The following is a 27,254-nucleotide window of genomic DNA, read 5'->3' as shown; positions in this document are numbered from 1 at the left end:
TGAGTGGTGGTTGGGTGTCTTGAGTACTGGCACCTTTTTTTCCTAGAAAAAAAGCACTGGATATTGCACAAGATAATTACTAAATCAAAGAAGATATATGAACTCAAGACTGGGCATGAAATAAAGACTCTCCTCCAACAAAAGAAGAATAGAAGATAGATAGCAGGTGTGCTGAAAAATATCCTTGTATGTCTGCAAGATGCAATAATTTTAAAAGAACATAGGATTCTGTCCCTACCTCACACCTCAAATTCCTGATTTGTAACATTATCAGTACTACAGTGTTTAATGATGGCACATCTTGACCTTTATGCTAGTCAATTAATAGTATTTTGTTTGTTTATAGCATCCTTTATATCAGGGTTGAGCAAACTTTTTATGTCAGGCCCCACTTTTTGTCCCTGCTATAAGCAGGGTCCCCCAACCTGTCTAATGTAATCCAAACAGATGAAAATTTCCATTATGTTTATATAAAAACAAAAACACAAAGCACACCCTTTCGGCACGTGCAAGAAAATGACTGTGGTATATAAAACCTTATTAATCGGTATATAAATGCGAATACACATAAAAATAGTAACGTTTTTAATGAGATGGATGAGCCTGAGATCCAGCAGCCAATCATGCTGCACCTCTCCCCTTACAAATGTCATGCCCCTCCTGAGGGAGCCTACCCCCCTCTTTGTGCACCCCTGTTCTATATACTCACAGTTCTGGGGTCTTGCTACTGTCCTCCTTCCGCTAGTGTGACTTTGCTTTTGTATATTACAGGGTAAGGGAACTGTCAGGAAGACTTTGCCAAAAACAGTCACGTGAAAATGCAGTACAGGTTGAACCTCTCTCACCTGGAATTCTCTCATCCGGCAACATCCATAATCCGTAGTTAGCTGGATGACCACTTGTCATGAGTGTGTCTGAGTTACCTGGGGTCCCATTAAGTTTGTTTACGGCCACTAGTCCTGGCTCTCAGTGTTCTGTGCTGTTATTTTGCTGTAATCTATTCCTAAATGTCTTCTAAGAGCCCAATAAGTAGTGGCAGTGTTTGCAGTGTGCTAGAAAATGCTGACCTCCCGTAGTCCAGCAAATTCTTCCCTCTGGCATTGGTCAGGTCCTGAGGGTGCCAGACAAGAGAGGTTCAACCTGCACAGGTTCAACCTTTTTAACTAAAAAAAAATAAATTGAAATCATTCTTATTTTTACCTTTAGGTGTTGAAATTTGCCTGTCATGTCCATCCACTTGATTCAAAGGATCATTGGAATCTGGTATCTCCATTTCACCTATGTGAAAAATAAACCATTACAATTTTAAGCCTGTTGAGATTGAGTTTATCTTCATCTTCTTAAGCAAAATTAAGATGTTGGGTATTTTAAATCACTAGGGGCCACTGAAGCCGATGGCAAAATTCTCTTCGACTTCGAGGAGAATAAGGAATTAGCTTTTAATTCTTGTAAAATGTATTCAGCACAGGAAATGAAAGGTATTGTTCTGGATAATATATTAAGAAAAAAGGTGTGTTCCTCTCCTATCCACACACAAAAATTACAGGGAGGGGAGGTGGGTTTATAACAGATATAATTATAGGGCTGCTTTCACCAAAACTACTACTCTCAAGAAACAGTTAAGATCCCTAACTCCACTACCGGAGTCCCCAGCTCAAGCAGAGGCAGGTGCCTCCTTGCAGCTGAATTGTGGGCAATGAACTCCATGAGGGGGTGGCCACTGGAAAGCATGCTAGCCATTATGGCTTCCAATTAAAGCACTCATCTCTTCCCATGCATTGCACTGGGAACCCGACACAGACTTTCTGGATTCCAGAGACTTTCATGATGCCCAAATCCCTTTGCGGATGATCCTGGCCAAAGTACTTTAAAATCCTATACTCTCTCCTGTAGTCAACTTCACCCAGCTACCTCAGTAATATCACACTGCTCTGTCTCCAGTGGGATTTTCGTAGCAGGCAGCTAATGCAGTTTAATAGTGCTGCACTAAAAACCACACACTTTTTTTTTTTTTTGCAGAGAAGCCAAAGCTAATGTCTCCTAGCTAGAGAAAAGATGGGAATAAAGAGTGGGAACATTTGACCTTCCTGGTGAGGTGGTCTTTGAGTCACGTGCATAAACCCAGCCTGCTCTCAATGTTATGCTCTCAGCCAACGTCTTAACTTGGAATTACAAAAGAGCAGGACAAATTTTATTTATAAAACTGACAGGGACAGCAGGAGAGGCTCAGATATCAGGGACATGATTACCCAGGGGTCTGCAACCTGCAGCCCTGGAGCTCTTTAAGGACTTCTTTTGTGGCTCCCAACTCTATAATTGCAAAGTAAAAATACCCCCTCGATATTTCCGATATTTTGGTGAACATCTAAAAGCCCAATGAATAACTTTTATTTAAATTACATACAATATGTGATCTTGAAACACTTGGTAACTCCCCCTTTAATATGTGCAATGCATTGTGGGATATGTGTGCACTGTTCTTAAAATAAGGGTTACAAAAAGTATGATTTGACATTATTAATTAAGAACCACCTTGTATTCATGTGCATTGCGGCTCTTCAATTTTTCATTTTTATCCTGAATCTAGGAAAAATGGCTCCTGTTCTTTTGATTGCCAACCTGTGCCCTATACTCACATTCCTCCATGTAATTTTCAATGCCATGCAATGGTTTCAGTATCCTCAACTTTCTGTTGTTGTTTTATTGATCTATGTGCAACTTTATTTCTTGAATTTCCCATTGCTTATCATTTAAGTGAGATTCTCTAAAAGGACAAACATGAGAAGCTTATACACAGAGGCAAAGTCTCTCTCTCTTCTCCCTCCCACAGCCAGAGGTCTAGTTTTCTGTTTTTTAACTCTCAAATCAGGACTGAAAGAATCAAAAGCATCTGCTGCTTTTAAAATACTTTCATACCTCTATGTAATTCTTCCTTTTGCTTGGTATGTTTATGTCTGGCAAAACATTTATCTCCAGCTGCGCCTTATCAGAGGGTAACTGCAAAGCAAAGACAGTATCTACCCCCCAAAGTCTCAGTGAACAAGCAATGTTAAAATTGAAAAATCCTGTGTGCTGTAAATTAAAACCCAACTTTTTGCCATTCTCAACTGTCACTTGAGTAATAAACTTTACCTTTTAAATATTCTAATCTGAAAATTTCTTTTTTCAAAAATTCATTATGAACTCAATTTTAAATAGGACTGTCAAACAATTAAAAATAGCAGTTAATAACACGATAAAAATAGTCACCATTAATCAGTTTTAATAATCGTTCAATAATCAAATATTTTAAAATATTAATTTTTCTACATTTTCAAATATAACAGAATACAAAGTATACAGTGCTCCCTATATTACAGTGCAAGTATTTATAATAAAAATAAAAGAGATAGTATTTTTAATTTCATCCAAGCACTGTAGTGAAAGTGCAACTTACAAATGTAGATTTTTTTTTTAAACATGTTGCATTCACAACCAAAACTTTAGAGGCTACAAGCTGAAGTATGAAGGGACATAGGAATGTTTAGCACAGGGATCAGCAACCCTGACACACATGCCAAGAGTGGCATGTGAGCCAATTTTAATTGGCACCCAAGGTGGCAGCACAGCCCTGTCCCTCTTCCCCCACGCAGCCAGGAGCTTGCTCAAAGCCATGCAGCCTGCGGAGTAACAAAAGACCAGCTAATGCCACCAACCACCAACTAAACAGTAAAGCTCTGCATCTTTATTTGTTGATGAAGCTGTTGTAAGTAGGAATATTAGTAACTTTAAAAAGTATCACTGGCACACAGACTGTGCATAGAGGTCAAAAAGTCAAATTTCAGCACTCTGTCAGAAAGGTGATGTCCCTGGTTTAGCATAGCTGGTGCACGAATGCCAGTTCTCACTTTCAGACACATTGTAAACAAGAAGTGGCCAAAATTATCTGCCTTAAATATAAGCAAACTTGTTTGCCTTGATGTGTGGCTGAACAAGGAGGAGGACCGAGTAGACTTGGAGGTTTAAACTTTTACATTGTTTGATTTGAATGCAGTTACAAAAAAATTTGTACATTTGTAAAACTTCATGATAGAGATTTTGTTATAGCGCTTATATCAGGTGAAATGAAAGATACTATTTGTTTTTTACATTGCAAATATCTGCAAAAGAAATAATAAATGAGCACTGTACACTTTGTATTGTGTTGTAATTGACATTAATACATCTGAAAATGTAGAAAAACATACAAAACAGTTCTAATAAATTTAAATTAGTATTCTACTATTGTTGAATAGTGCAATTAAAACTGTGATTAATCATGATTTTTTCATGTAATTAGTTTTGCATTAATTTCTCGCATTAACTGTAGTTAACTAACAGACCCAATTTTAACCCTGAAATTTCTGAAGTTAAAGAACCGTGATTTCACGTTGTACGTGCCTCTGGATCAGAGCCACTAATAAGTCACTGTGCACACTGAAAGTTTGTTCCCTTTAAAATAAATAATATGAGAACCACAGATTCAAAGTGCCAGGAGCTGCTCAGATAAAGAGTTCATGCACCCACTTCTCCATTCCGACTGTCTGCTTCTTTCAATTCTTCATTATTTTATATTCTTGTCATCTTACTACAGTCTCTTCTGTTAGAACTAAACCCACAGTGCTGGGCTAAAACAGATTCACTCCCTGGATTTCCATGACAGAGGCAGCCCTGTCAGTATGTTTCCACTACCCCCTGGGGTTTCTGCATCAAGTTTACATGGCCAATATTTCCTCTCCAGACTTCACACATCTCTGCCCTAGCTTCTACATCTCAGACCTTGTCACTGCTTCCCTTCCCCACCCTTTTCTGTCAAGATTCCCAGCTCTGATGTCCCATTTGCCCCTTCCTCTCTCCTACTCTCCCATTTTTTAACATTGCCATTCACACATGGGCTGAAGAAAAAAAAAACCTCCTTTTATTCTCTTCCAGGGAATCCTCTTTGGCCATTTTAGTCTGTAAACTCATTGAAGCTGCTAAAGCCTTCACTGGTTTCTTGCATTATATTTACAACTAAACACACAAACTGTAATTACAAATCAAAATGAAAGTACCACTCACAATGGTATGTTATACCTGTGATCCTAAGCATTAATTTGGTTGAAAGCATGGAGAATAAAAGGTTTTAAAACTTACGAGGGTCAAGGTGTTCCTCAGACTGTTCACAGAATTTTAAATATTATACATTTAAGGCCATGAGTTAGTGATTCCTGTTCTTACAACGGGGTGAAGAATCCGCAGAGTGGGTGGCTGTAACACCACAGAAGGAAATCCATGGAATATTTTGAGAGGTATGAATTATGTGTTCACAAGTAGATAACTGCTGTCGATAAGACCTAACTGTATATTATTACATTCATTTCAGATGAGACAAAGATACCTACTAGACTTCATCTAGTGTATAGCTGCAGCTGTGTTGCTCAACCTTACAAAAAATTGCCACCCATCTGCTTGAATGGGTGGGAGAACATGATGGGGCTGGCACTGAAGAGGGATAACCTCCAGCAGCCAGGGAGAAGACACTTGCTGAGGGATACCAGGTTGCTCCTCCCTCCCCGAGGGGAATCTTCAGCATCCATTGCTCACCTGTGGAAAAAGGCTGCTGACTGGCCAGCATTCCCCAGCTCCCAGGATTTAACCTGGAGCAGAATCCATATAGAGCCACTTTCAGCTCCATCCCAGCAGCCCCATGCTGACCTAGTAGTGGGAACCCAACCTGGAAGATGTCACCCATCTAGCTGATCGCCCATTTGGGGACAAGAAAGAATTGAACAAAGGACCAGGGAGGACTTTGCCTTCCTCACACCATCTTCAAGCTGCAGAAGGTTAAGCAGGAATACACTGCATACCTAGCTGTAGTAAGTGGTTTGAGTTATTAATTCATCACAACATGCACTAAAATAAAAAACTAATGGCTCCCAGAGGAACAAGATATTGGTGATGAGCCTTAGGCTTATGGGATAAAGGAAGACCTTGTGGCCCCTCCTTAAGCCCCTTTTGCACTCTCTATGCCCACTCCCAGGACGCAGGGGTGCCAAGACTCAGATCCCCTGGGAAGCAGGCTGAAGAGAGCCAAACCTGAGTTACAGCTAACACTGTAATCTCTGCCCTGGAACCTATTAAATACTTGGTATAAAAATAGTATGGGTGATGGACACGCAGTGCCCCTCCAGTGGGTTTCAATACATTAAAAGTTGTGAGCGGTAGTTTAATTCCATGGATATGCCTGTCCTCATTTTACCACTGTGTCCACATCACAACTGAGGTATATAATAGCAAATAACGAGTATACGAGAGAGCAACCAGGATTCCAAATTCCAAAAGAACAGATGAAGGATGCAATGCCATCACATTAACTGTATGCAAACAGCTATTATTTAATAACTGACTTGGAGAGAAACACTCATGATTTGAAGTCCAGCTGTGATAGCATGAACTCACCTTGCTAAAAAAGTTAGCTAGATGACATACTGGTATGTAAATAACTGAAATCATACAAACCACCATAGCTACTGTGAAGCACTTAGTAACCAGTGTCAACATCCACCTTTGAAAATGCTGACTGACAGAAAATGTGGCCAGAAGCCACAAACAGAAGAAAGAAATTGACATAATTTCATCATTAATGTTTTATCTGAAAGATAGCAACATTGGATAGTAACTCTATCCCTTTGGACTTGCTGAATTATACACTGGTCATAAAGAGTGAGAATTAATAGACAGGTGTGTGAACTCCCAACCTTTAAGTACTAGGCAATTAAAGTATACTGATAAAATCTGAACGAGCAGTAAGTCTCATCACTAGGTTCTAGTGTTCTTTGTTCATTGCATAGATAAGTCATTTCTTAGTTCCATTACAACTGATATGCCCTAATCAAGTTATGTAGATTTTTAACCTACTGATTATTCAATAAAACGAAACATAAGGGAATAGCTTGTGTTTCTGTAAATACCTTGCAAGGATGCAGCCATAACTGTAAGTGTCTCAGTAACAGGGAGGCTGACAGCCCTGTGCAGGGAAGCCTGGTAGAGCTTCTGTTCCTGGGGCTGGCACCTATGGACCTGGAGCCAGGGCCACATCTGGCAGCCTGACTGCTTCTGGGGTCAGGACCAGAATCAGCCTAGCCAGGGCCAGGCTTACCAGGTAAACAGGCTACTGGGGTTAGAGGAGCTGGAGGCAGGGTGCAAGTGGGGTACAGAGCTGACGGTAGTGAGGGGCTGCAGGCTGGAGGGCTGGGGAACTCCGTTCATCCGGCAAATTCCCTCCTTTGGGGACCCGTCAGGCGTCAAAGGTGCCGGACGAGTAGGTACATTCCTTTCCTCTGTCAGTTCAACCTCTTCCGTGATAGAACAAAAGGAAAAGTGGCCAACTCGATAGGAATTAGGCCACCCTTTACAAAAAGTCCTGGGACTCCGCCTCACAATCTGGCATATAAGTAAACACACTATAAATCAAAGGCAAGATTGCCCTAGCAGGCTACTAACACAAAACTGGTGATTTCTCAGCTGGACAAAAAGTCTAATCACAGAGCATGTAATACTGATAAATTTAGTTAAACTATCATTTCAGAATTGTGTATTTCTTCAGTTTCAGGGATCATGTCAGCATATGAAAAACAGTTGTAACAAATAAAATAGAGCTCATAATGTTTATGGATGTAAGCCTATTAAAATATTATGTAGTATGTTTATCAGCCATACAAAAATAACTCCAAAAACAGGTTACATGTTCGATCCCACCAATTAAACACTAACCATTTTAATATTAAAAAATTATTCCTAAACTGTAGTTGAGGCACAAACCTTAGATCTTACTTCTGTCTTACACTTTCACATATTAATTATACTAATTCAGGAACTAAAATTATTTCTAGATTTAAACAGTAACACTCACCTTTTACCACTCACTAGTTAACCCCTTCGTTGCTAGTTAACCCTTGACTTAGCTGCTAACTCTACTTTAATAACACAGCAGTGCCTCGATTTACGCAAGGGTTGTGTTCCCATGTACCCTCACATAACTTAAGTCGTGGAGTGGCTTTTTCCCCCGGCAGAACGCACTTTCTGCAGCCAGGGAGGGTTAAGCCTGGCGGTGGGTTGGGGCTGTCAGAAGGGGGTCAGGGATTAAGCCTGTGGGGGGTTAAGGAAGCAGGGGCTGGAGTTAAGCTAGAGCCACGCGCCAAAGTGGTGAGCCAGAGGGCTGACTGCAGGGGCTTTGAACTGGGGAGTGGGACTGAACTGAAGCCACATGGGGGGATTGAACCAGCATGTGGGGTGGTGAGCTGGATGCACGTTTGGGGGGGAGGGGGACCCTGAGCTGGAGCCGCGCGTGAAGGATAGTGAGTCAGAGCCATGCTGAAGTGGTGAGCCAGCGGGAGATTTGAACCAGGGCCAGGGTATGTTGAGCCGGAGCCGCACACGGGTGGTTTGAACCAGAGCTGTGCTCAGGCAGTGAGCTGGCGGGGGGTTGAACGGGGGCAGTGGAGGTTTCAGCTGGCACCACATGTGAGGGGCGATGAGCCAGAGCTGGGCGCAAGGGGCTTAGCAGGAGCCATGCACAGGTGGCGAACAGGGTTGGGGGGGTGGAAGGCCACGAGTGTTGAACCGGGACCACGCAGGCTGGGGGGAGCAGGATTTTGAGTTGCACTTAATTCACCTTAATGTGAGTTAAGCGCAACTAGATATCGAGCATTTCGAGGGTATACCATCTAAAACTCCCAAAAGAAAAAAAAAACCCTTTAGTTTAATACCTTCTAATATTCTGTTCTTTTCTTCATAAAACTTTGATGACCATCTGTCAATTACTAACCTAGAACACACCAAACAAAGGGTCCTCTGTCAGCTTAGATGCCAATCTGATTACTTTGAATATAGGAAACAGGCTACTTAGGTTGCTGAATCAGGACCTTTCATTTAAATTTCTTTTTCCAACACATTTAGGCCCTGGCAACCAATTGCTAAGTGGGCTTGGCAAACTTGTAAAGGGTGGTGAATGGTCTACAAAAGAAGCAGTTAGTACTACATGAGCAGTACACTGCTTTTATAGTTACAGAAGATTAGGAGCTCTGTTTTTTTCTCTGACACTTGGCATTTCACATAAAAATATGGAAGAGGTAAAAAGGCTTATACTTTTTGATTCAGTTGTTTGGTGCCAGAGGCATTGCATATGGCTCTTAGAACACACACAGTGAACTGTGAAATTATCTAACAATTATTTCAATGTAAAAGCAGATTATTTGATTCCTCAGGCTCTCCCCAAGGCAACCAGCATACTGAACTCCTCATCCCTGGCCCCGCCCCAGAACAATGATTTAAATGAAGAAAAACAACACTTATTTAAGGATTTGAGCAATTCTGGTTAATCTTTTAGTACATATAAAAAGCTGTTATTTATAAGAATCTCTCTTGAAATAATGAAACATATTTCCTTCACGTAAGTGTTTCTCCGCTAAATTTGTTCTGTGTTTCATGGCTATTAGACTGAAACGATTTATTTTTTTAGAAAAAAATCAAACAAGAAACATTGAAGCAAAATATACAAACAAGACAACCAGCTTACATCTGAGGCTGATCAACTTTGACAGTGCTAATTCATTTTTTTTTTTTTTGGTCAGAAACTTTTGCATAAAATTAAAAGATATTTTCAGGCAAAGCATGCTATACGACCTTCATGCAACCCTCTCCTGTATTGTCTACGATCAAAGGAGATGCTAACAGGGAGGACTTCTGTAAAAGGGGTGCCAATTTTCAAATGAGTGCATTTTAATAGGAGTTCAAAAATCTCATAATCGGACTCTCAGCTGGCACTTAGAAACAAAGGAATTTGCACACATGCACTAATCTGAACGCTTGTGCTCATGTGCTTTATTAAAATATATAGTAATTTGCCTTTGTTTGAAAACTGATCCTCAAGTATCAAATGCATGTCCCCAAAAAGAGGTAAAACAAGTTATTCAGTGTAGCAAACACCACTTTAAAAAAAAAAAAAAAGCAGCAGCAGCTGAATCTACACAAAGCTGTAATGGTTTTGGTCTCCTGTGTAAACCATCCCCCTTCACCCCTCCCCCATCATTTAGAAAAAGAAAACCCTTACAGTAAAGATTTGTTGGATACTTTTTACTCGTCCTCTAGGTGACTGTGTGTGGGTCAGAGGTCAATATTACATGCAAAACCAAGCCAAACATCTAAAAAAACACCAGAGATTCACAGAGTTCAACAAATCATCTAAGTCATTCAGACTTCTCATATCATTTATGCATATTCAGTACCACTCCGTGTTTCCAACTCCCTGCCAGCCCTTTAGCTTCCCTTTACACAACGCGTATTTCGTGAGTTAAGCTGTTAATTACATTCTTCCCTCTGTATATCATATTTGCATCTTAAAAAACAGAAAGGTCAAACGCAATATAAACCTTAGAGAGAGACACATGGAATAAACATTTATTCAAATCTCCTTTGCAGCAAATACTTCTTTGAGAAACTACTATAACATTGTATCAAGTAAAAGAGGGGTAGCCCTGTTAGTCTGGATCTGTAACAGCAACGAAGGGTCCTGTGGCACCTTATAGACTAACAGAAAAGTTTTGAGCATGAGCTTTCATGAGCACAGACTCACTTCATCAGATGCTGGTCTTGGAAATCTGCAGGGCCAGGTATAAATAAGCCAGAGCAAGGGTGGGGATAACAAGGTTAGCTCAGTCAGCAAGGGTGAGGCTTACTACCAGAGAGAAATTTCTGAGCTACAATTCATCTGCAAATTCGATGCCCTCAGCTCAGGCTTAAACAAAGACTGTGAATGGCTGGCTAAATACAAAAGCAGCTTCCCCTCCCTCGGTGTTCACACCTCCAGATCAACTGCTGGTAGTAAGTGTCACCCTTCCTGACTGAGCTAACCTTGTTATCCCCACCCTTCCTCTGGCTTATTTATACCTGGCCCTGCAGATTTCCAAGACCAGCATCTGATGAAATGAGTCTGTGCTCACGAAAGCTCACGCTCAAAACTTACTTTTCTGTTAGTCTATAAGGTGCCACAGGACCCTTCGTTGCTATAACATTGTAGTAAAAACAGTGTAATTATGCTTTCATTTTTTAAGTTTCCATTTTCAGGTATTGCTGAAATTTAATAAAAGTATTTCCAAAAAAACTAAGCTGTGGAATAAACTATCAAAAAGACCTTTCAGAAAAATTCAGGTATAAACCAACTGTCCAGTTTTGTTATACCAAAGCTGTGTCTATGAGATAAATTAGAATTTATTAAAACTGATTCCAGGATTCTGGAATTTGAGAGTTTGAATTTGTCCATCCTCACTTCCCCATGTGTCCCTCACAGTCAACTTATTGCTGCCACACTCAACTGGCAAATATCGACTGTTGCAGTAGTGCATTGTGGGAACCTATCCCACATTTTCCTCATTCCCCTCCCATGCTAAGCAAACATCTGTTTTTCCTGTCGGAAGGAAGGAAAAGTAGGGCATCCCCAGAGACAGCAAAAAGTTTACAGAAATCTCTTTCTTCTGTAGCTGAATTCTCAACTGGCCATCCACTGAGTGTGCTCCGCCCCCATGATTGCATCTGATCCCTGAAAATAATACAGGGACCCTGACCGTACTCTCAAAGTTACAAGAAAGATAGAAAAGTCTAGGAAAAACGGTTTTTGATTTTTTTTTTTTTTTGAAAATAATACAGGGGCCGTGAAAAGATTGAAAAATGAGAAGAGAGGAAAGTTTGTCACAAACGAGAGTTGCTGAGGGAAGAGTTTTTGGCCTTCTGGTGCACTAAGGCTTCTGTGCAATGACTGTGTTCTCAACTGGCCATCCACTGAGTGTCCCACCTCCCATCATTGCATGTGACCCCTGAAAATAATGCAGGGGCCCAGACTGTATCCTAAATTTAGGAGAAAGAGGATAGAAAATTCGAGGAAAGTTTTGACTTTCCCCTCCACTACACAGACATTGCCAACACAGGTGATGGCAGTGAAATATCACATACTGAACTTGTAACGCAAACAGGAATCTCAACAAGCCTGCCCCCACCCCCGTGTTTCTGAGGGGGTCAAAGTGTGAAGACAGACAGGAGACGTTAGCAAAATGATTTTATAACTGAAACATGAAGCCAGCAGGTGTCCGCAATGGACAGCAAGCTCCCAAAAATGTTTTTGGCACAGTGCGTGGGGGGTGCTGCGATCTGCAGCTGCAGAGCCACCTGGAGCATTGCAGTAGCTGAAGCGGTTCCCCTGACTATCTTAGCTGCCAGGGAGACTCCCCTCTGGTGGCTGTAAGCCCCAGTGGTCCCATGCTATGGGAGTTCGGGGTGGCGGGGCAGGGGGGCAGTTGAAGCGCTCTTCCCCAAATATCTTAGTTGCCAGGGTAGATTTTCCCCAGCAGCTGCAAGCCCCCAAATATCTTTCCTGCCCTTGGAGGCCTAAACATGCACAAGCTAGGCATGGTGCTGCCTAGCAGCACGGTCAGCACCAAATGGCGGGCACATCTGTTTACTGGGTGGGGGCTACCCACAAGATGCAACTGACCGGGGGAAAGACCCTGACTGCATGGCGCCTCTGTGGGAGGGAAGGGGGTTCGCGCACAAATGTAAACAGCTGAAAATAAGTTTCTTCGCGTCTTACGCAAGCATGACCCCCCACAACAGCCTTGCTGCCATGTGGTGTGGCGGGGCAGCAGCTGGCACCAGGCAGTGCAGAACAAAAAAAAGTGTAGAGACAGAACCACAGACTCCCTGCAGGTGATAGATATAATGAGTAGATGTGCTCAAAGTGGTAATAACAAAGAAAGACATTTCTCAGGCTCTCATACAAACATGAGCCCACAGCCACAGGCTTGCTGCTTCTGCTTTGAAATTCACAGTCTTCCTGTCACCTAATTCCGGTGCACCTGGAGAGCAGTGGCCAGAATGGAGCACTGAGGGGCATTGTGGGGTACATACGAGACACCCTTGGAGGCTAATAATTTTGATTTATGACGATTCCACACTGGCCTTTAATCGAACTTCTGGATTCGAGCTTGACTCTACACCTGTCAGGTAACAGCGATATTGTAACCTCAATATTAGAGCTCCCTAAATCAAACTAGTGGTATTTACAGTGAAGACAGTCACGTGGTAATATTGACCTATCTGCCTTAAATTTGAATTTATCTCATAGTGTAGACACAGCCCAAGAAAGGAATATGATTCAGTGGTCAGGATGCTATCCTGGGGCACAGAAGCTCTTAGTTCAAATCTCTTGTTTTGTGACATATCTCCTGAGTAACCATGGTCAAGTCACCAGATTTTCAAAGGTGTTTAAGCACCTAGAGCTACAGGTAGTACCTTGTGGGGTTTTCAAAAAAGTATATAGATGCCTAACTTCTACTGACCTCAAAATCTGTCCCAGAGCCTCTGATCCCAATCTGTAAATTAGGGACTGTACTATTTCTCTTCCTCATATGACATTATACAGACTGTGAGGGACCATACTAGTACCTATGATGAGATGCTACAAATACTCAGGCATGAAAATGGAGGCTTGTTCAGCAATTAACATGATTTTCAGGGTTTTCACTGTAAAACAAGTCCTGATTTACCAGGGACTTATTCCTCAATGAAATATTTAAAGGGTTTGTTTTCAAAATAATGAAGCTATAAAAACAAAGGGAAGAGGTGTATTAAGGTGAAAACACACTTGCTAGAGCAGAGGTCAGCAGGGGACTGCATCAAGAGTCCATATTTTTCTCTACTAAATGGAGAAACTATATTGTCTATATACCCATAATAGAAAGGGGAAAAGAAAACAGCCTTCTGAACACTAGTGAAGAGATGACTTGGGACAAATAAAACTGGGTTTCAAATAGTTAATAAAACTCTGGTATTTATGGCACTAAGCACTTGATTCATTTAAGCCATGAAGACACTTCAAAGTAATATTTGATTTTACAAATTATAAACTATTAAGATGACTTGGTACCACAAACATACAGGTTACATCTATACTATAGAGATCTTCTGAAAGAAGCTCTTCTGGAAGATCTCTTTTGAAAAAACTTTTCAAAAGAGGGCATCCACACAAAAAGTGGATCACAAGAGCAATCTGCTTTTTCGAAAGACAGCGTCTACACAGCCCCCTGCTCTTTCGAAAGAATGGATCAGGGATTGAAAATGTTCTTTCGAAAAAAGGGCCCTGCGGAGCGGCTACACGTTTTCTTTTGAAAGAAGCCTTCAAAAAGCGGGCACTTTTCCTGAAAGGGGAAAGAAAGAGTGATTTTGAAAGGAGCGCCACATTCTTTTGATTTACTTTTGAAAGAATGTTTTTTCTGTGTAGACATTCCTTCGGCTCTTTAGAAAAAGCCCCCTTATTTTGAAAAATCTTTCGAAAGAGCTTGCTAGTGTAAAAGCAGCCATGCAGTTTCATACTGTATGTTTCAAAGCTATATGTTCAAAAAGCTCCTAAGCAAAAGATAAACGATTAAAATCAATATATTCAGAAATATGTAAAAACCTTTAAAAAATTAAAAGACAGAGAGAAAATTCAAGCTGGCTTTCATAACAGACAGGAATTATTAAGTATTATACGAAATAAATCCATTCGGAAAACGTGGACACATTCCAAAGCTATTCTCCAGCTCAGCTGTAAAATCTTAACTTAAAAGCCTCAAATGAACACACCTGCAGCTCAAAGAACATCAAGCTAACATAATAATTATTCATGACATTACATGATTGATTATGTTACTGCTTCAGGCAGTGAAAATAAAATTCTCAACCAAAAGACTAAAAATAATCTTGATTTATGAATATAACACTATCTATAAAGAAAAACCAACAACCTTCATAGTGCTTGTTTCTAAAAAAAAAATTTCAAATACAAAAGCACCAGTCCTGTGCAGCCTTGAGCTGAAACCTTTATGGCACCAGCGCAGAAAAAAACCGCATCCTTATTCAAGGAAGACACTTAAGCATGTCATGCTTAAATACTTTACTGAATCAGGGACAAGGTAATAACACTAGACCCTCTGTTCTAGGAAGAAGGCTAAAAAGAATAGAGGTTAGAATTGAGGTTGAGAAAGAAAAAAATATTTTAACCCTAAAAGTCATTTTAAATTACTTTGATGGTTGATTACTGTAGCATCATAATTTATAGTAATGCTGAACAAGCTTTTGGAAAGATATCAACATCTCATAACCAATGTTCCCTCTACATTTTTCTATTGATGGGCAGAATAAATTTTACGTGCACCAAGGCATGTGTGGGTGTGCGCCATCAACAGAAGCACATGCTGCCCACTGCGGGCGCTGTACTAATAATCGGAGTAGCACCTGAATCTTTCCTGGGCATCTGCCTAAGCACCCAGCTTACAGGGAACAATGCTTGCCACTATATGTCAAAAATTAACACACAATCCGAAAAGAAAGGGTAGCTGGAACGCTAGCTAAACTGCTCTCCCAGAATAGTAAGTACACAGTAATATATGCACCTTTCTCCAAAAATTCAAAGCATTGTTTAAAACGGTACACGCAATACTGGTGGGTAAGCATGGCCACCTCTATCATCAGAAGCAGAGTGGATGCTTAGAATTCTCCTTTTGAAATCAGCTGGCGTGGCAATGCTAGCATGCAAACAAGCAGGCAGATGTGTCCCCCTATTGCCCTGTTTGGGCTTGTCTTCACAAGGAAATCAGATCATGTTAGAACACAACTTTCCACAGTCACCTTAAATTCACAATGGAACTCTGACCATTGATTAACCAGCTGCTTACAGAGTGACCTTACTTCAACCATAGGTTCACTCATGACCAACTAATGTGATGTTTAAACACAACTTTGCAATCTATAAATCCAGGATTTTTGAGTTAACACTACATTATTTTGACATACGTGACAACCTTTGATGACCAAAAATTTCAGGAAGAAGGGGAAGAAGCACGTCCTTCTGGAATCCACCCCCCCCCAACCCCCCGGGGGGGGCCGCGCTTCTACACAGCATTTTGGAGTCCAGAAGAATGGTCTTCTGCACTCCAAATCATGTGACATTATGCTAATGAGGCACGGAGAATTTGCATCCACACTTCATTAGCAGCTTTCACTCTGTGTATTAGCATGCTACTTCCGAAGGAAGTGGCCTGTGTAGAAAACAGCCTAAGGGTGTGTCTACACTTGCATTCCTCTTTTGAAAGAGGTAATCAAATGAGGTAAACCAAAAATGAAAACGAGGTGTAAATTTGCATATTTGAACTCATTTGCATATTCTAATTTCAAAAGAGCTTCTTTTGAAAGAAGAAAGCAAGTGTAGACGCTGATTTCTTAAATAAAGGGAAGAAGGATTATTTCGAAGATGGGGTTTACTTTTGAAAGAGCAGTCTCTACACTGGCTTCCTTCTTTTGAAAGCAGCTCTTTTGAAATTAGAATATGCAAATGAGGTGCCAAATATGCAAATTTATACTCCATTTGTATACCTCTTTCAACAGAGGAATGCAAGTGTAGACGAACCCTAACAAAATAATTTATTAGGTGATGAGCTTTCGTGGGTGGGTCTGTCCCACATAAGCTCATCACCTAATAAATTATTTTGTTAATCTTTAAAGGGCTACATGACTTTTTTTTTTGTTTTTCTCCAGCACATGTATGTGTGTTTGTGTATGTATATAATGTTCTCAACACAAAAACTGAAGGACGATTGCAGTTGACCCTTTCAATGCGGGCAAAGTGCTGTGATAACAAAATCTCATGGGCTGAGTAGAGGCACAGTCCACATTTGCAAGAAATCCTACCTTACTACTCTGCACTGTTACTGTAGCATGTACTGAGGACTTCACAGACTGCACAGGGCCAATCTCAATTTTCACAAGCAGTCAAAGTTGTTTGCTTGCTTTTCACATAAAGCCAAAACTAAATTGTGTAAAGTGCATGGAATCAATCTCCAGGTAGGGAGCGTTCTGGAGCAGAGGTGGTCAAAATTCTAAAATTTTTAAAAACTTTAACAAATCAAGAAGAAAAACCATGAATTTTATTTATACTGGTTTTCCATCCAGTCAGTTTCTCCTCATGAGTTCTCAGGACTCAAACTACTACACTTTTGTGGTAATTACAAGCTCTTTTGAATGGGTATCCACAAGCCTCCTTTTTAATCTGAAATGCACACAAACTGTTTAGTGCACATCCCATAACCCTACACACACACACAAACTGGACCATATTTAAGAACAAGGACCTTGCGCAAACAGCCTCTGTTCTGGCCAGGTCAAAGCTGTGTTTCCTGTTTGTCAGCCTTGGAGTGCCGTTTCACAGACTACCATGCTGTAACACTGTTGCAAAACCAATCAAATCATCTCTCTGTTTTTTGGGAAGCTATCGGGGATGAGTTTTTAACTCAATACATCATAGCCTACTTCCAGGACTGAACCTAGGTTAACATGCTTTTAACTGTTCTAGGGAGGACAAGTGATTCCTTCTCTCACTGAACAGTCTGTTTGAGCTCTTTGGGGATAGACGACCTTCACAAGAGTGATTCCTGTTTATCTTCCTCCTCTCTTTCATAAGCCTCCCTTAAATGCTAGAGGAATGATTCACAGTCTAACCAGGGCACTTCAATGCTGCTACCTACTCTTAATACATTTTTTTAAACCAGAGTTGTAACAAAAATTTCGCTGCCCTACAAAAGGACAGTTTACTGAGCTTTATTCTTGCCTCAATATAAAACACTGAAGTGACTGACTGAATGTGGGAATGCTCCCAGCTGGAAACACTTGGAGCTTTCAGTGAGTGGACAGCATGCAACCAAAATTAAAATCTGGTCACAGTTCCAAATACTAGCCAACAAGCTCATTTTCAAAAACATAATGATGTACAGAAAATGTCTTCTGCTGAGCTTGCCTGAATTCAAAGGGCGCAGTTTCCTAAACCAGCATGTGGGCACATGTGCATGTACTTGTGGGTGGGTTTTCAAAACAGTTGGCAGTTTGAGCTGAACTGCTACATTTTCCTTAAGTCAGGAAGGGATTTCCTTAACTCATATAATCACTCATTATGCAGTCTGAAGGCTGCAACTCACATTAAACACAAGCTGCTCAACTGTAAGCACATTATGACGATCTAGTCATAACAGCATCATTTAAAGGAAGTCACCAGCCGTCACCTTTATGAATTGGCAAAGTAAACAGCTATCCAGCAAGTGACAGCTAATTACAAAGTGCAGTTCAACTCAGAAAATTATTATAAAACTGGCACTTTTCTCACTCATTGGCCGTTTCTACACAGGCCACTTTCTTCAAAAGTGGCATGGTAATACACAGCCCGAAATATGCTAATGAGACGTGGATGCAAATTCACCACGCCTCATTAGCATACGGTCACGTCATTTGGAGTCCGGAAGACCATTCTTCCAGACTCCAAAACGCTGTTTAGAAGCACGGCTCCCGGGGGGTCTTCCGTAAGGACGTGCTTCTTCCGGAGGCCCCTTCTTCCCAAAAATTTTCAGGAAGAAGAGGCCTCTGGAAGAAGGACTTCCTTCCGGAAGCTCCCCGGGGGCCACGCTTCTACACTGCATTGTGGAGTCCGGAAGAATGGTCTTCCGGACTCCATATGACATGACCGTATGCTAATGAGGCATGGCGAATTTGCATGCATGCCTCATTAGCATATTTTGGGCCATGTATCACTTTTGAAGGAAGTGGCCTGTGTAGAAAAGGCCAAAAGGTCTACTCTCTATGTGTTTGTATTTGCATCTGCTTCCTTTTCCACAGAAAGCATAATTTACTACTTTTAATTCCTATTATCGCTAAGAGCAGGGTTGAGCAACCATGAATAGTGGGTGGACCACGAGACATGGAAGTTCAGGGCTCCCGGTCCATGAGGGAGGAAGACAACTAGGGATCCGTGGACTAAAGATGGAGCCCCAGTGGGCTGCGTGCAGCTCACAGCCTGCGGGTTGTCCACGGTTGCTGCCAACACAACTTTAGGAGACTGAACTTTGGAATATAAGTTATGATGTTTTGATCACAGAATTTCCATTGTTTGTGATATATAGGCCCAAAAAGAACTTCTCTTGAGACATTTAGACTTCCCATGTTGAGGGCTGGAAATGAGAAACACATGTGAGCAAATCTGATGTTGAACATGGAACACCATGTTAAATTTCCATCATGTTTCTTTAATTTAATTACAGCAATGTAATTTCAACAAATGCAACCAAAACTGATGTCCATGGAGAAAAGTGTCCTAAACATCTTACTATGTATTTTAGAAATGAGCGTCTCTGTCCATCCATGAGTCTGTTTGTTCAGAACTCCCTCTAAAGGATAAGAGCTACAACCACAAAATCTGGTATGCAGCTTCCTCTTATCATAACTTAAAGCAAGGTCAGAGTTTGGTAGTGCCAGGAATCAGATTGTGCATCATCAGACAGAAAGGGAGGCGCCTGATAGCAGGGACAGTTGTGCTCCACAAATGATCACAGAGGGGCAGCAAGTGCTGGAGCTGAGGACAGTTATATTGCAGAGTGACCACAGGGAGACAGCTACACCTGTAGTTGTATGGCCAGCTGGGGCTGGGGCTCTGGATGTTGCAGGCCACTGGCTCAAGGTAAGGGGCCCCTCTGCCATAAAGCCATAGACCAAACTACTCCCCCTCCGGCCCTTGGCCACAAGGCTGAACACAGAGGAGTGGGAGGTGTGACTGGCCAGTACAACTCCTGCTGCATCCTCTTCCACTCCATGGAATACCACCAGCAGTACAGCCCTCGCTGTCCTGGAGAGCAGCCACGGGCTGGGGCTGGCTACTGCAGCCCCCACCACCGTGGCTCAGGAGCCACTGCCAGGGGCAATGCAGTGCATCCCTGAACACCCCCTTCAACCCCACTGCTTGCTGGGGCAGCCCCTGTCACCCTTGGGACACCCCTGATCCCTCTCCCACGCCTCCCAAACCTCAGCCCTGAACCACCCTGTTACCCTGAACCCTGCCCCCTAACCCCACCCCAGGACCCAAGAAATGCTGGGTTAATTCTTCACTGTGCATATGCAGAAGTGGAACAATCTGTGTTCTATTATAGTCCTATCTGTATTCACTCATGCAGAATTGATTGGTTCCACCCATAAACTATGAAGTCCACAAGACTAGGTAGCAAGGCTAAGCAACTGGGAGATATGCCCTACAGTACTCTTAATAGTTCTGAAATAATATGCAGGTTAACTCATCTCTAGCATTTGAGTGTGACTTTGTTTGTGAGGCAGAATCTTATGCAGTTAGAATGCACTATGAATGAAGATAAGCGTTTCATGTGAATAGATTTAACAAAATGTTTACATTTTGAAATATAGAACTCTCGTGTCAGACACTTCACAATCCCACAGGTACAGTAATGCCTCGAGATACGTGCATTCCACATGCATGTGTCTTGCTTTTACAGGAGACGGGAGGAGTGGGGGGGCGGTGAGACCCCACAGAGCCAGCCGCCAGCCTCAATATTTGTACAAGTAATACTTATGTGTATAATACACTGTCAAAGTTACGCAGGTAGGAGTCAGCTCGCGCCAACCCAACCTCTCTTGCAAACGAACATTTTAGAACAACTATGTGCAGCTGCCAAGGGAACTGTTCTAAATGTATAAGCAATCTAGAACCTTTATAATAGGTAAAGGAAACTTTCAGGAGAACAGGCAACAGCTTGGTAGACTTCATAAACAGGAAAGCATTATATTACGGGTGTATACCGAGGCACTAAACACAAGTGTTAACAGATTATGCAGTTTTAGAGGTATTAGCATCTCCTACAAATACCTGTTGGTAATGAGGTACTGCATGGTTACCTTTTGCAATGGAAAGAGAGAAAGCTATTAAGCTTAAGGGGTTATAATGCAGCAAAGGTTTTAACAGCACAGTATCTCAAGTGTTACAAAACACCTCACAACGTGATGCCAGTCAGGTCTCTCACTAAACTAAACACTTGAAATCCTTTCTAAGGAGAGGGATGTTAAGGGAGGCAATCAAATGGTAGTTTTGGAACTGATCATGAACATTGATAAAAAGAAAACAATGGTATTTGGAGATAAGGAAATAAAATAGTAAGATAGATCAGTGTAGATGGAATTGAACTAGAAAACGCAGGGAAGTTCACATATCTGGGGAGTAACATGATGTGTGATCTAAACTTTAAGAAGGGAAATAGCAGCTAGAAGAGCGAAAGCAAGAGCGAGTGTGAAGGCAAAGGATAAGATCTGGAAAAGCAAGGTGATTAGCTTAGGAACAAAGCTGAGTGTCTTTAAAACGCGTGTATTCAGCAGCATGTTGCATGGATGAGAGAGACAGGTGGTAACAAAAGATTTGAAGAAAAGAATGAGGAGTTGTTACAGAAAAATCCTGAGAACAGGAGAGATACAGAAGGTCACCAACAAGGAATTATATAGGAAGCTACAGCTGAAATAGAACCTACTGCAGGCAGTTATACAATGGAAGTTACAGCTATTTAGGCACATCTGCAGAATGAACTACAAATGAAAAATCAAGAGCCTGGTATGCCGCATAATGGACAGTTTGAATAGGAGAGGCAGACCCCACAGAGAATGGGTACATATAGTAGATTGGTGCAGAGCTAGTTTACAGAAACTAAGCCACTCTGGACTGGACAGGGTAAGATGGAAGGAAATAGTGAGGGAGGCATCGGACACCAAGGGGCGCTGAGCCCATGGTTGTTGATGATGATAAATGGACTCTATTGCTTCTAGTTTAGGGTGGCCAGATGTCAGAGTTCCCCAAGCCTGTTTGAGTGAATTCTGTGGAACTGGGGTTTGTCTTGGTTTGCACATATCTGGTCACCTTCTCTGTGCTTTGTGAATGGTCTCAGGCCCAGCTGTTCTTGTACCTGTCTGCAAATTAATGGTGCATCCTTAAGTGAGGGCTGCTACCCCTTTTCTAGGCATGCCAGAATTCAGCTAACTAAATTGCTTGTAAAGGATTAACCCCAGAAATAGAGGGCTCTGTGGTGGCAAGCACCCAGGGGAGCTAATGGGGGTGGGAAGTTTAAACTGAAGAAATTACCTGCTGAGTCTTTTTTTTTTTTTTTTGGTGGCCAGATTGATACAGAGATAGCTTAAGTCTGAAACCAGGCTTGGACATTTTTGGTAACATCCAGGCCTCAAGAGCATCTTGGAACAACAGATGTGCGAGTAGAAAAGAAACGTTTAGTCAGACAAGATCAGGTTATATTTATTTATTTTGGGTTTGATGTGGAACTTCTCAGGCTGGCTGATGTACCTCCCGTACACTGTAACTTCTAAAATGAATTCTGGGGAAATAATTCTTCATATTTAAATCTACATTTTTTAGTTGCTCTGTAACATCTAGCAATGAGGTATATTTAACTTGTATGTCATCTTTGTTTTGTCAATAAAACTCACCTTTTAAAAACTATGATCTATTTCCTGTGTCTAGAGAAGGGGACACGCCCCTGGGGAGGAAGCTTAATTTTCATAACAGGAGCACAGCATGATTGGCCACTAGGCCTCAGGCTCATCCATCTCATTAAAAATGTTGAAATAGGTTACTGTTTTTATGTGTGTGTTCACCTTTATATCCTTTCTATATATACTTTCTTTACTTTCTATTTTACCACTACATTTTGTGTGTTCACCTTTATATACTTTCTCTCTTTCTTTCTTCATATACTTTTACATTCTACATACTTCTTTTCTTACACATGTTGAAAGGGGTTTTCTTTTATTTGAATATAACTGAAATTTACATCAGTTTGGATTACATTACACGGGGTGGGGGCGGGCCTCGCTGCTAACTGCCGGGATGAAAATTAGGGCCTGACAAAAAGTTTGTTCACCAATCCTAGAGAAGGTTGTGTGCACATGTGTGCCCAAGACTGAGAGGTGAGCTATCAGAGAGTGCAGTTCTCTCTTTGTTTTCAAGCTCTCTCCTAAGAGAGGGTTAAGAGCTTCTGGTTACTCTACAGGGAGCTATCCCAAATGTGTCTTCCTGGGTTCTGAAAAGGGGATTTTGCACTTAGGCGGTGGCAGCTACCTCCCAGGGTCAGGGAATCTGTGACCTTTGGAAGCTTTTAAGCAGAAGCCCATAGAAACAAGGCATTTTTATGGTCTCTTGCGGACCCCCACCTTCTGCTCTCAGAGTGGCAGAGCGGGGAACAGCCTTGACAGGCGAGGAGTTTGCTGGAAAGCAGAAAGATGACTTGTTGAGGTCAGCATACACACAGAGCTGGGGCTCAAATAAGGAATGCAAAGGAGGAGATCATAGCAGCAGCACTCAGGCTCCATAAATAGGTTGTGGAAAGAATAGATCATAAGAAAGCAAGGGGGTAACTGGCTGAGAAGCAATGGACATCCTCCCAAAGTAAAAACAACTTTGCATCTCATCACCCATTGCCACCAATACCCCCGTAATAGGGTTCTCATTTTAAAAATCTGTTCACTAGCTAAAGTAGGTATTAAGAAGGAGTTGTCATCACCAAAGACTACCATCAAAACCTGCAATAAGTTATGCTCTTTAGTAGTCTCAGAAAAGATGCAAATCATCTAGCAACCAGCAATGACCCCCTGAGAGCCAGAGCTGAGTTATACTGTCCAGGCAGAAGAGGTGGGAGAGGACTACTACACCTGTCACCCAAAGAATAAATGTTTTATTAACACAAATTGTTCTCTCTCCAAGGCCACTATACGTAAATTTCTCAGCATTGAGCGCGTAAATGATGGTATTTCACGCCCTCACTTTGTGAGCTTCCTAACTGTTTCATTATCACGAATAGGAGAACGTAAGAGGCAAATTATTAGATTCTGACAGAAACAAACCATAGCCAAATTATGGAGATCTTTTTAGTGGGAGGACGGTAATTTGTGGCACTGGGTATTTGCTAGAATTGCGATAAAGATATGAGGGCATTTCGGACATGCTCTTTGTGCACTTTAGGAAACCTTTTTGAACAATTATGTTGGAAGCTTTAAACAAAACCATGCCATGGTAATCTGTCTCATGGGTTGTGGGATGGAAGAAATGCATGTCTGAAGAGTCAGAACAATTTGGGTGCACTGCACTGTCTGCCTTGAGACCAGAAGTTATGATGCACTAGAAAAGCTCCTCTAGACTTTCCATTACACGGCACTTCTCAGATTTTCTGCAAAGCCGCAGACATGAAAGAGCCTGTGATTTACAATACCGTTGTACGACTGTAGATAAGATCGGGTCAAAGATCTGACACCAAGAATTCTGCACTACTCCTAGGAATGGTTTCTCAAATATTTTAAACTACTATGACCAAGAAACCCAAAATATGGATATATCCCCTCCAGTCCTGTTTTATTGTTTTGCTGGCTCTATTCTTCTCTGTTCTATTTCTGTGCCCCTTTTGTGTGAACTAACCCGATTTCCTCGACAGAATAAGTCAAATACTTCTAACAGATTAATGGACAAACACAGAATTGAGCAGTGTACTTCTGAGTGTCTCTCGTCTTTGCAGCATAGGCAAGATGAATGAGGATATCTCCACTGACCTCTTGTTAAAATAATACTCTCACACAAGTAACAAGCTGTCCCCCTACACGTCTGTATGTATCAAAATGACTACAGCCTTCCTGGTCTAATAAACATTGAAGCCCATGGCAAGGAAAATTTTTACCTTGTCTTCATCCAAAAATATTTTGAAAAAATAAAGGCAAATTCATTCTTTACTTTTTTCTGTATAGCCAGATTATTGATAAAATAGGGAAAAAATTGTACCAGAAACAAGTAACAGTCACTTTGAAAATAGACACACGACTTATGAGTTGAAAAACAAATGAAAAGAAAATCAAACATATTTCCTCATCTGCATGCCATAATAATTACTGAATAAATACATGATACAGTAAGCTCTTTCATATCTGGCAGCCCTGGGACCAGGAGGTTGCCGGATATTCAAATATTGTGGATAACAGACATTATGAAGCAAACAAAAAGGTATGCGGAGTACTGTATTTACCAAAACCAGGAGTGTATTACGCTGTAAACTTATACTGTATGTGCTGTTATTATTTGTATTTACTTTCTTTATGCAGTATTTATGGAAAACATAACTAAAATGTACTTACGGTTAAAATGCCAGCTATTTGAGAGTTCTGGACAACAGAATGCCAAATATGGAAGAGATTACTGTATTGTGCAATCTTTGGCTGTACCTAGATTGCAGGCTTCTTTCAGGATACTGGAGTCTCACTACAGAAGTCTGCTGCTCTGGGAGCCTTCTACCGTCATCCCGGTCAACCTTGTTCCACAAGGAAAAAGGGATGCATCAGCAGAAGTCGTTTTCCCATTTGTCCCCATATAGAGGGGCCAAATGTCAGGAAAGCCTCTCCAAACTGAACTGTCAGCAACAGATAAGCAAATGCGTTGTGCAATTTGCTTATATTTTGCCAACGGATCTCTTCAATCATAGCCTTTATATTTACACAGAGAGTGTGCAGACTAAGTGTAACAAATAGAAAATAACTTGTTTATAGCTGCTGTATGTGCCCAAGAAGGATGCTAAAAAAAAATGGCCTGAGACTGCAATTCCTGCACATTCAAAATTTCATTGATTAGAACCAAAGTCTAAGTACAAAGCATTAATAGACCAAATCCTTAATTGGACTATATCCCCTTCCAGGAATAGGTATACAAAACAGGCACAGTAGAATGAAATAATGACGTCGAGTTCCATAGCATGTAATAGTTGAGCTTGACACCTACTGTAGCCCAGCCACACCATTACAACTCAAGTCCTAATTGGCAATAGAAGAGCTGAATTTCTTTATCAAGAGCCAATTTTATCTTCTTTATCAATTACTATTTCATGGGACAAAAGGTCAGAGGAATTGTTCTCCAGTCACATTAACTTAGAAAAGCACTGCATAAACAAAAGCAGCAATGTATATTCCATCTTACATTACCGTAACAAGGCCTTTAAGAAGATTATAAATGACTGTATTGATCTGAGTAATGCAAAAGTGATCCTTGGTGTACTCATAGTTTACGGTCAAATTTAATTAATTTGAAATGGTTCTTTGGGGCTTTAGTTTCGCACATAAAATGAAATCGCCCTCTACCTTAATAAATTTTTGTCTTCATTTTTGTTGATTTGAAGCAAAAGGAGCAATGATAGGCTGCTTATTAATAGAGCTCCAGCATGCTATTAATAATCAAGTCAATAATCAAAGTGGAATTAAACATATTTTGCTTCTCACCAAAAGAAACAAAAGACAACATCAACACCCAAGGGCCTAAGTTACACAGTTTTTGAATCAATGTAACTATACTGATACATAAGCTAAAATTTTGTTAGATCAGCATAACAACATACAGAATAAGTTGTACTGATTTAATATATTTGTTATAAGCAGGGTCTAGACCTCAGGACACTCCAAAATTATTCCCTGGATAACCAGTCTCTATTTTACACTCAAGGCAAATTACATCGGTACAGTGACATTAAGATAGCCTGACATTAGCTTCGCATATACCTTTTATATCTGATATTTTCTCCCCTCAACTTCATTGAATTTATGGCAACATTAGTGTAGAAACACCACATCCAACATACTGAAAAATGTGTGAGATACAATTGCTTTCACATACAAGAAGTCCTGTGGCACCTTACAGACTAACAGAAATTTTGGAGTATAAGGTTTCATGGGCAAGGACCCACGCATCTGATGAAGCAGGTTTTTACCCACGAAAGCTTATGCTCCAAAAATATCTATTAGTCTATAAGGTGCCACAGGACTTCTTGTTGTTTTTGAAGATACAGACTAACAAGGCTACTCTCTGATAATTGCTTTCACGGCCAATAAACTTTCCTTTGTAAGGGTGCCAGATCACTATCAAAGATTTTGCCCTTTTTCAAAATATTTGAAAGAAATAATTAAGTTAGAGGCCCAGAAGAGTTATAACAGCCCAAGCAGCCAATTATAAAACTGATCTGCATATGCAACCAGTTTAATTGCATCATAAACTCAGGGTGAACGATTACTGAAGTGCAGATAAACTGATCAGTTTGCATGCATTTTCACTTTAATTAGGAGCGTAAATTTAACTAGAAAAAAACCCTTATTAATATTTGTGGAGTAAGATATTCAATTGCTGCATTTCTCTCTCTTTCTCCAACACTCTGCCAGTGGCACACAACAGGTTATTCATCTGTGAGCTGTAGTTTTTGTAGTTGGGTTTAATTTTGGCTGTTGGGTTTCAGTGTGCAGGTATCAGAGGGGTAGCCGTGTTAGTCTGG

General features: G+C 41.0%; 1 protein-coding gene across 1 annotated transcript in view; it reads right to left on the bottom strand.

The window, feature by feature from the left end:
- Positions 1-27,254, bottom strand: part of ROR2 (receptor tyrosine kinase like orphan receptor 2) — a 256,388-nt gene that overhangs the window by 75,242 nt on the left and 153,892 nt on the right. Inside the window, exon 2 of the mRNA XM_074995043.1 lies at positions 1,201-1,278. Coding sequence (XP_074851144.1) covers positions 1,201-1,278 — 78 coding nt within the window. The remainder of the gene's footprint in view (positions 1-1,200; positions 1,279-27,254) is intronic.

The sequence above is a fragment of the Carettochelys insculpta genome, chromosome 5 (genome assembly GCF_033958435.1).
Source record: "Carettochelys insculpta isolate YL-2023 chromosome 5, ASM3395843v1, whole genome shotgun sequence".
Classification (NCBI taxonomy): domain Eukaryota; kingdom Metazoa; phylum Chordata; order Testudines; family Carettochelyidae; genus Carettochelys; species Carettochelys insculpta.
The sequence above is the reverse complement of the archived record's forward strand: the minus strand, read 5'-3'. Positions and strand labels throughout refer to the sequence as shown.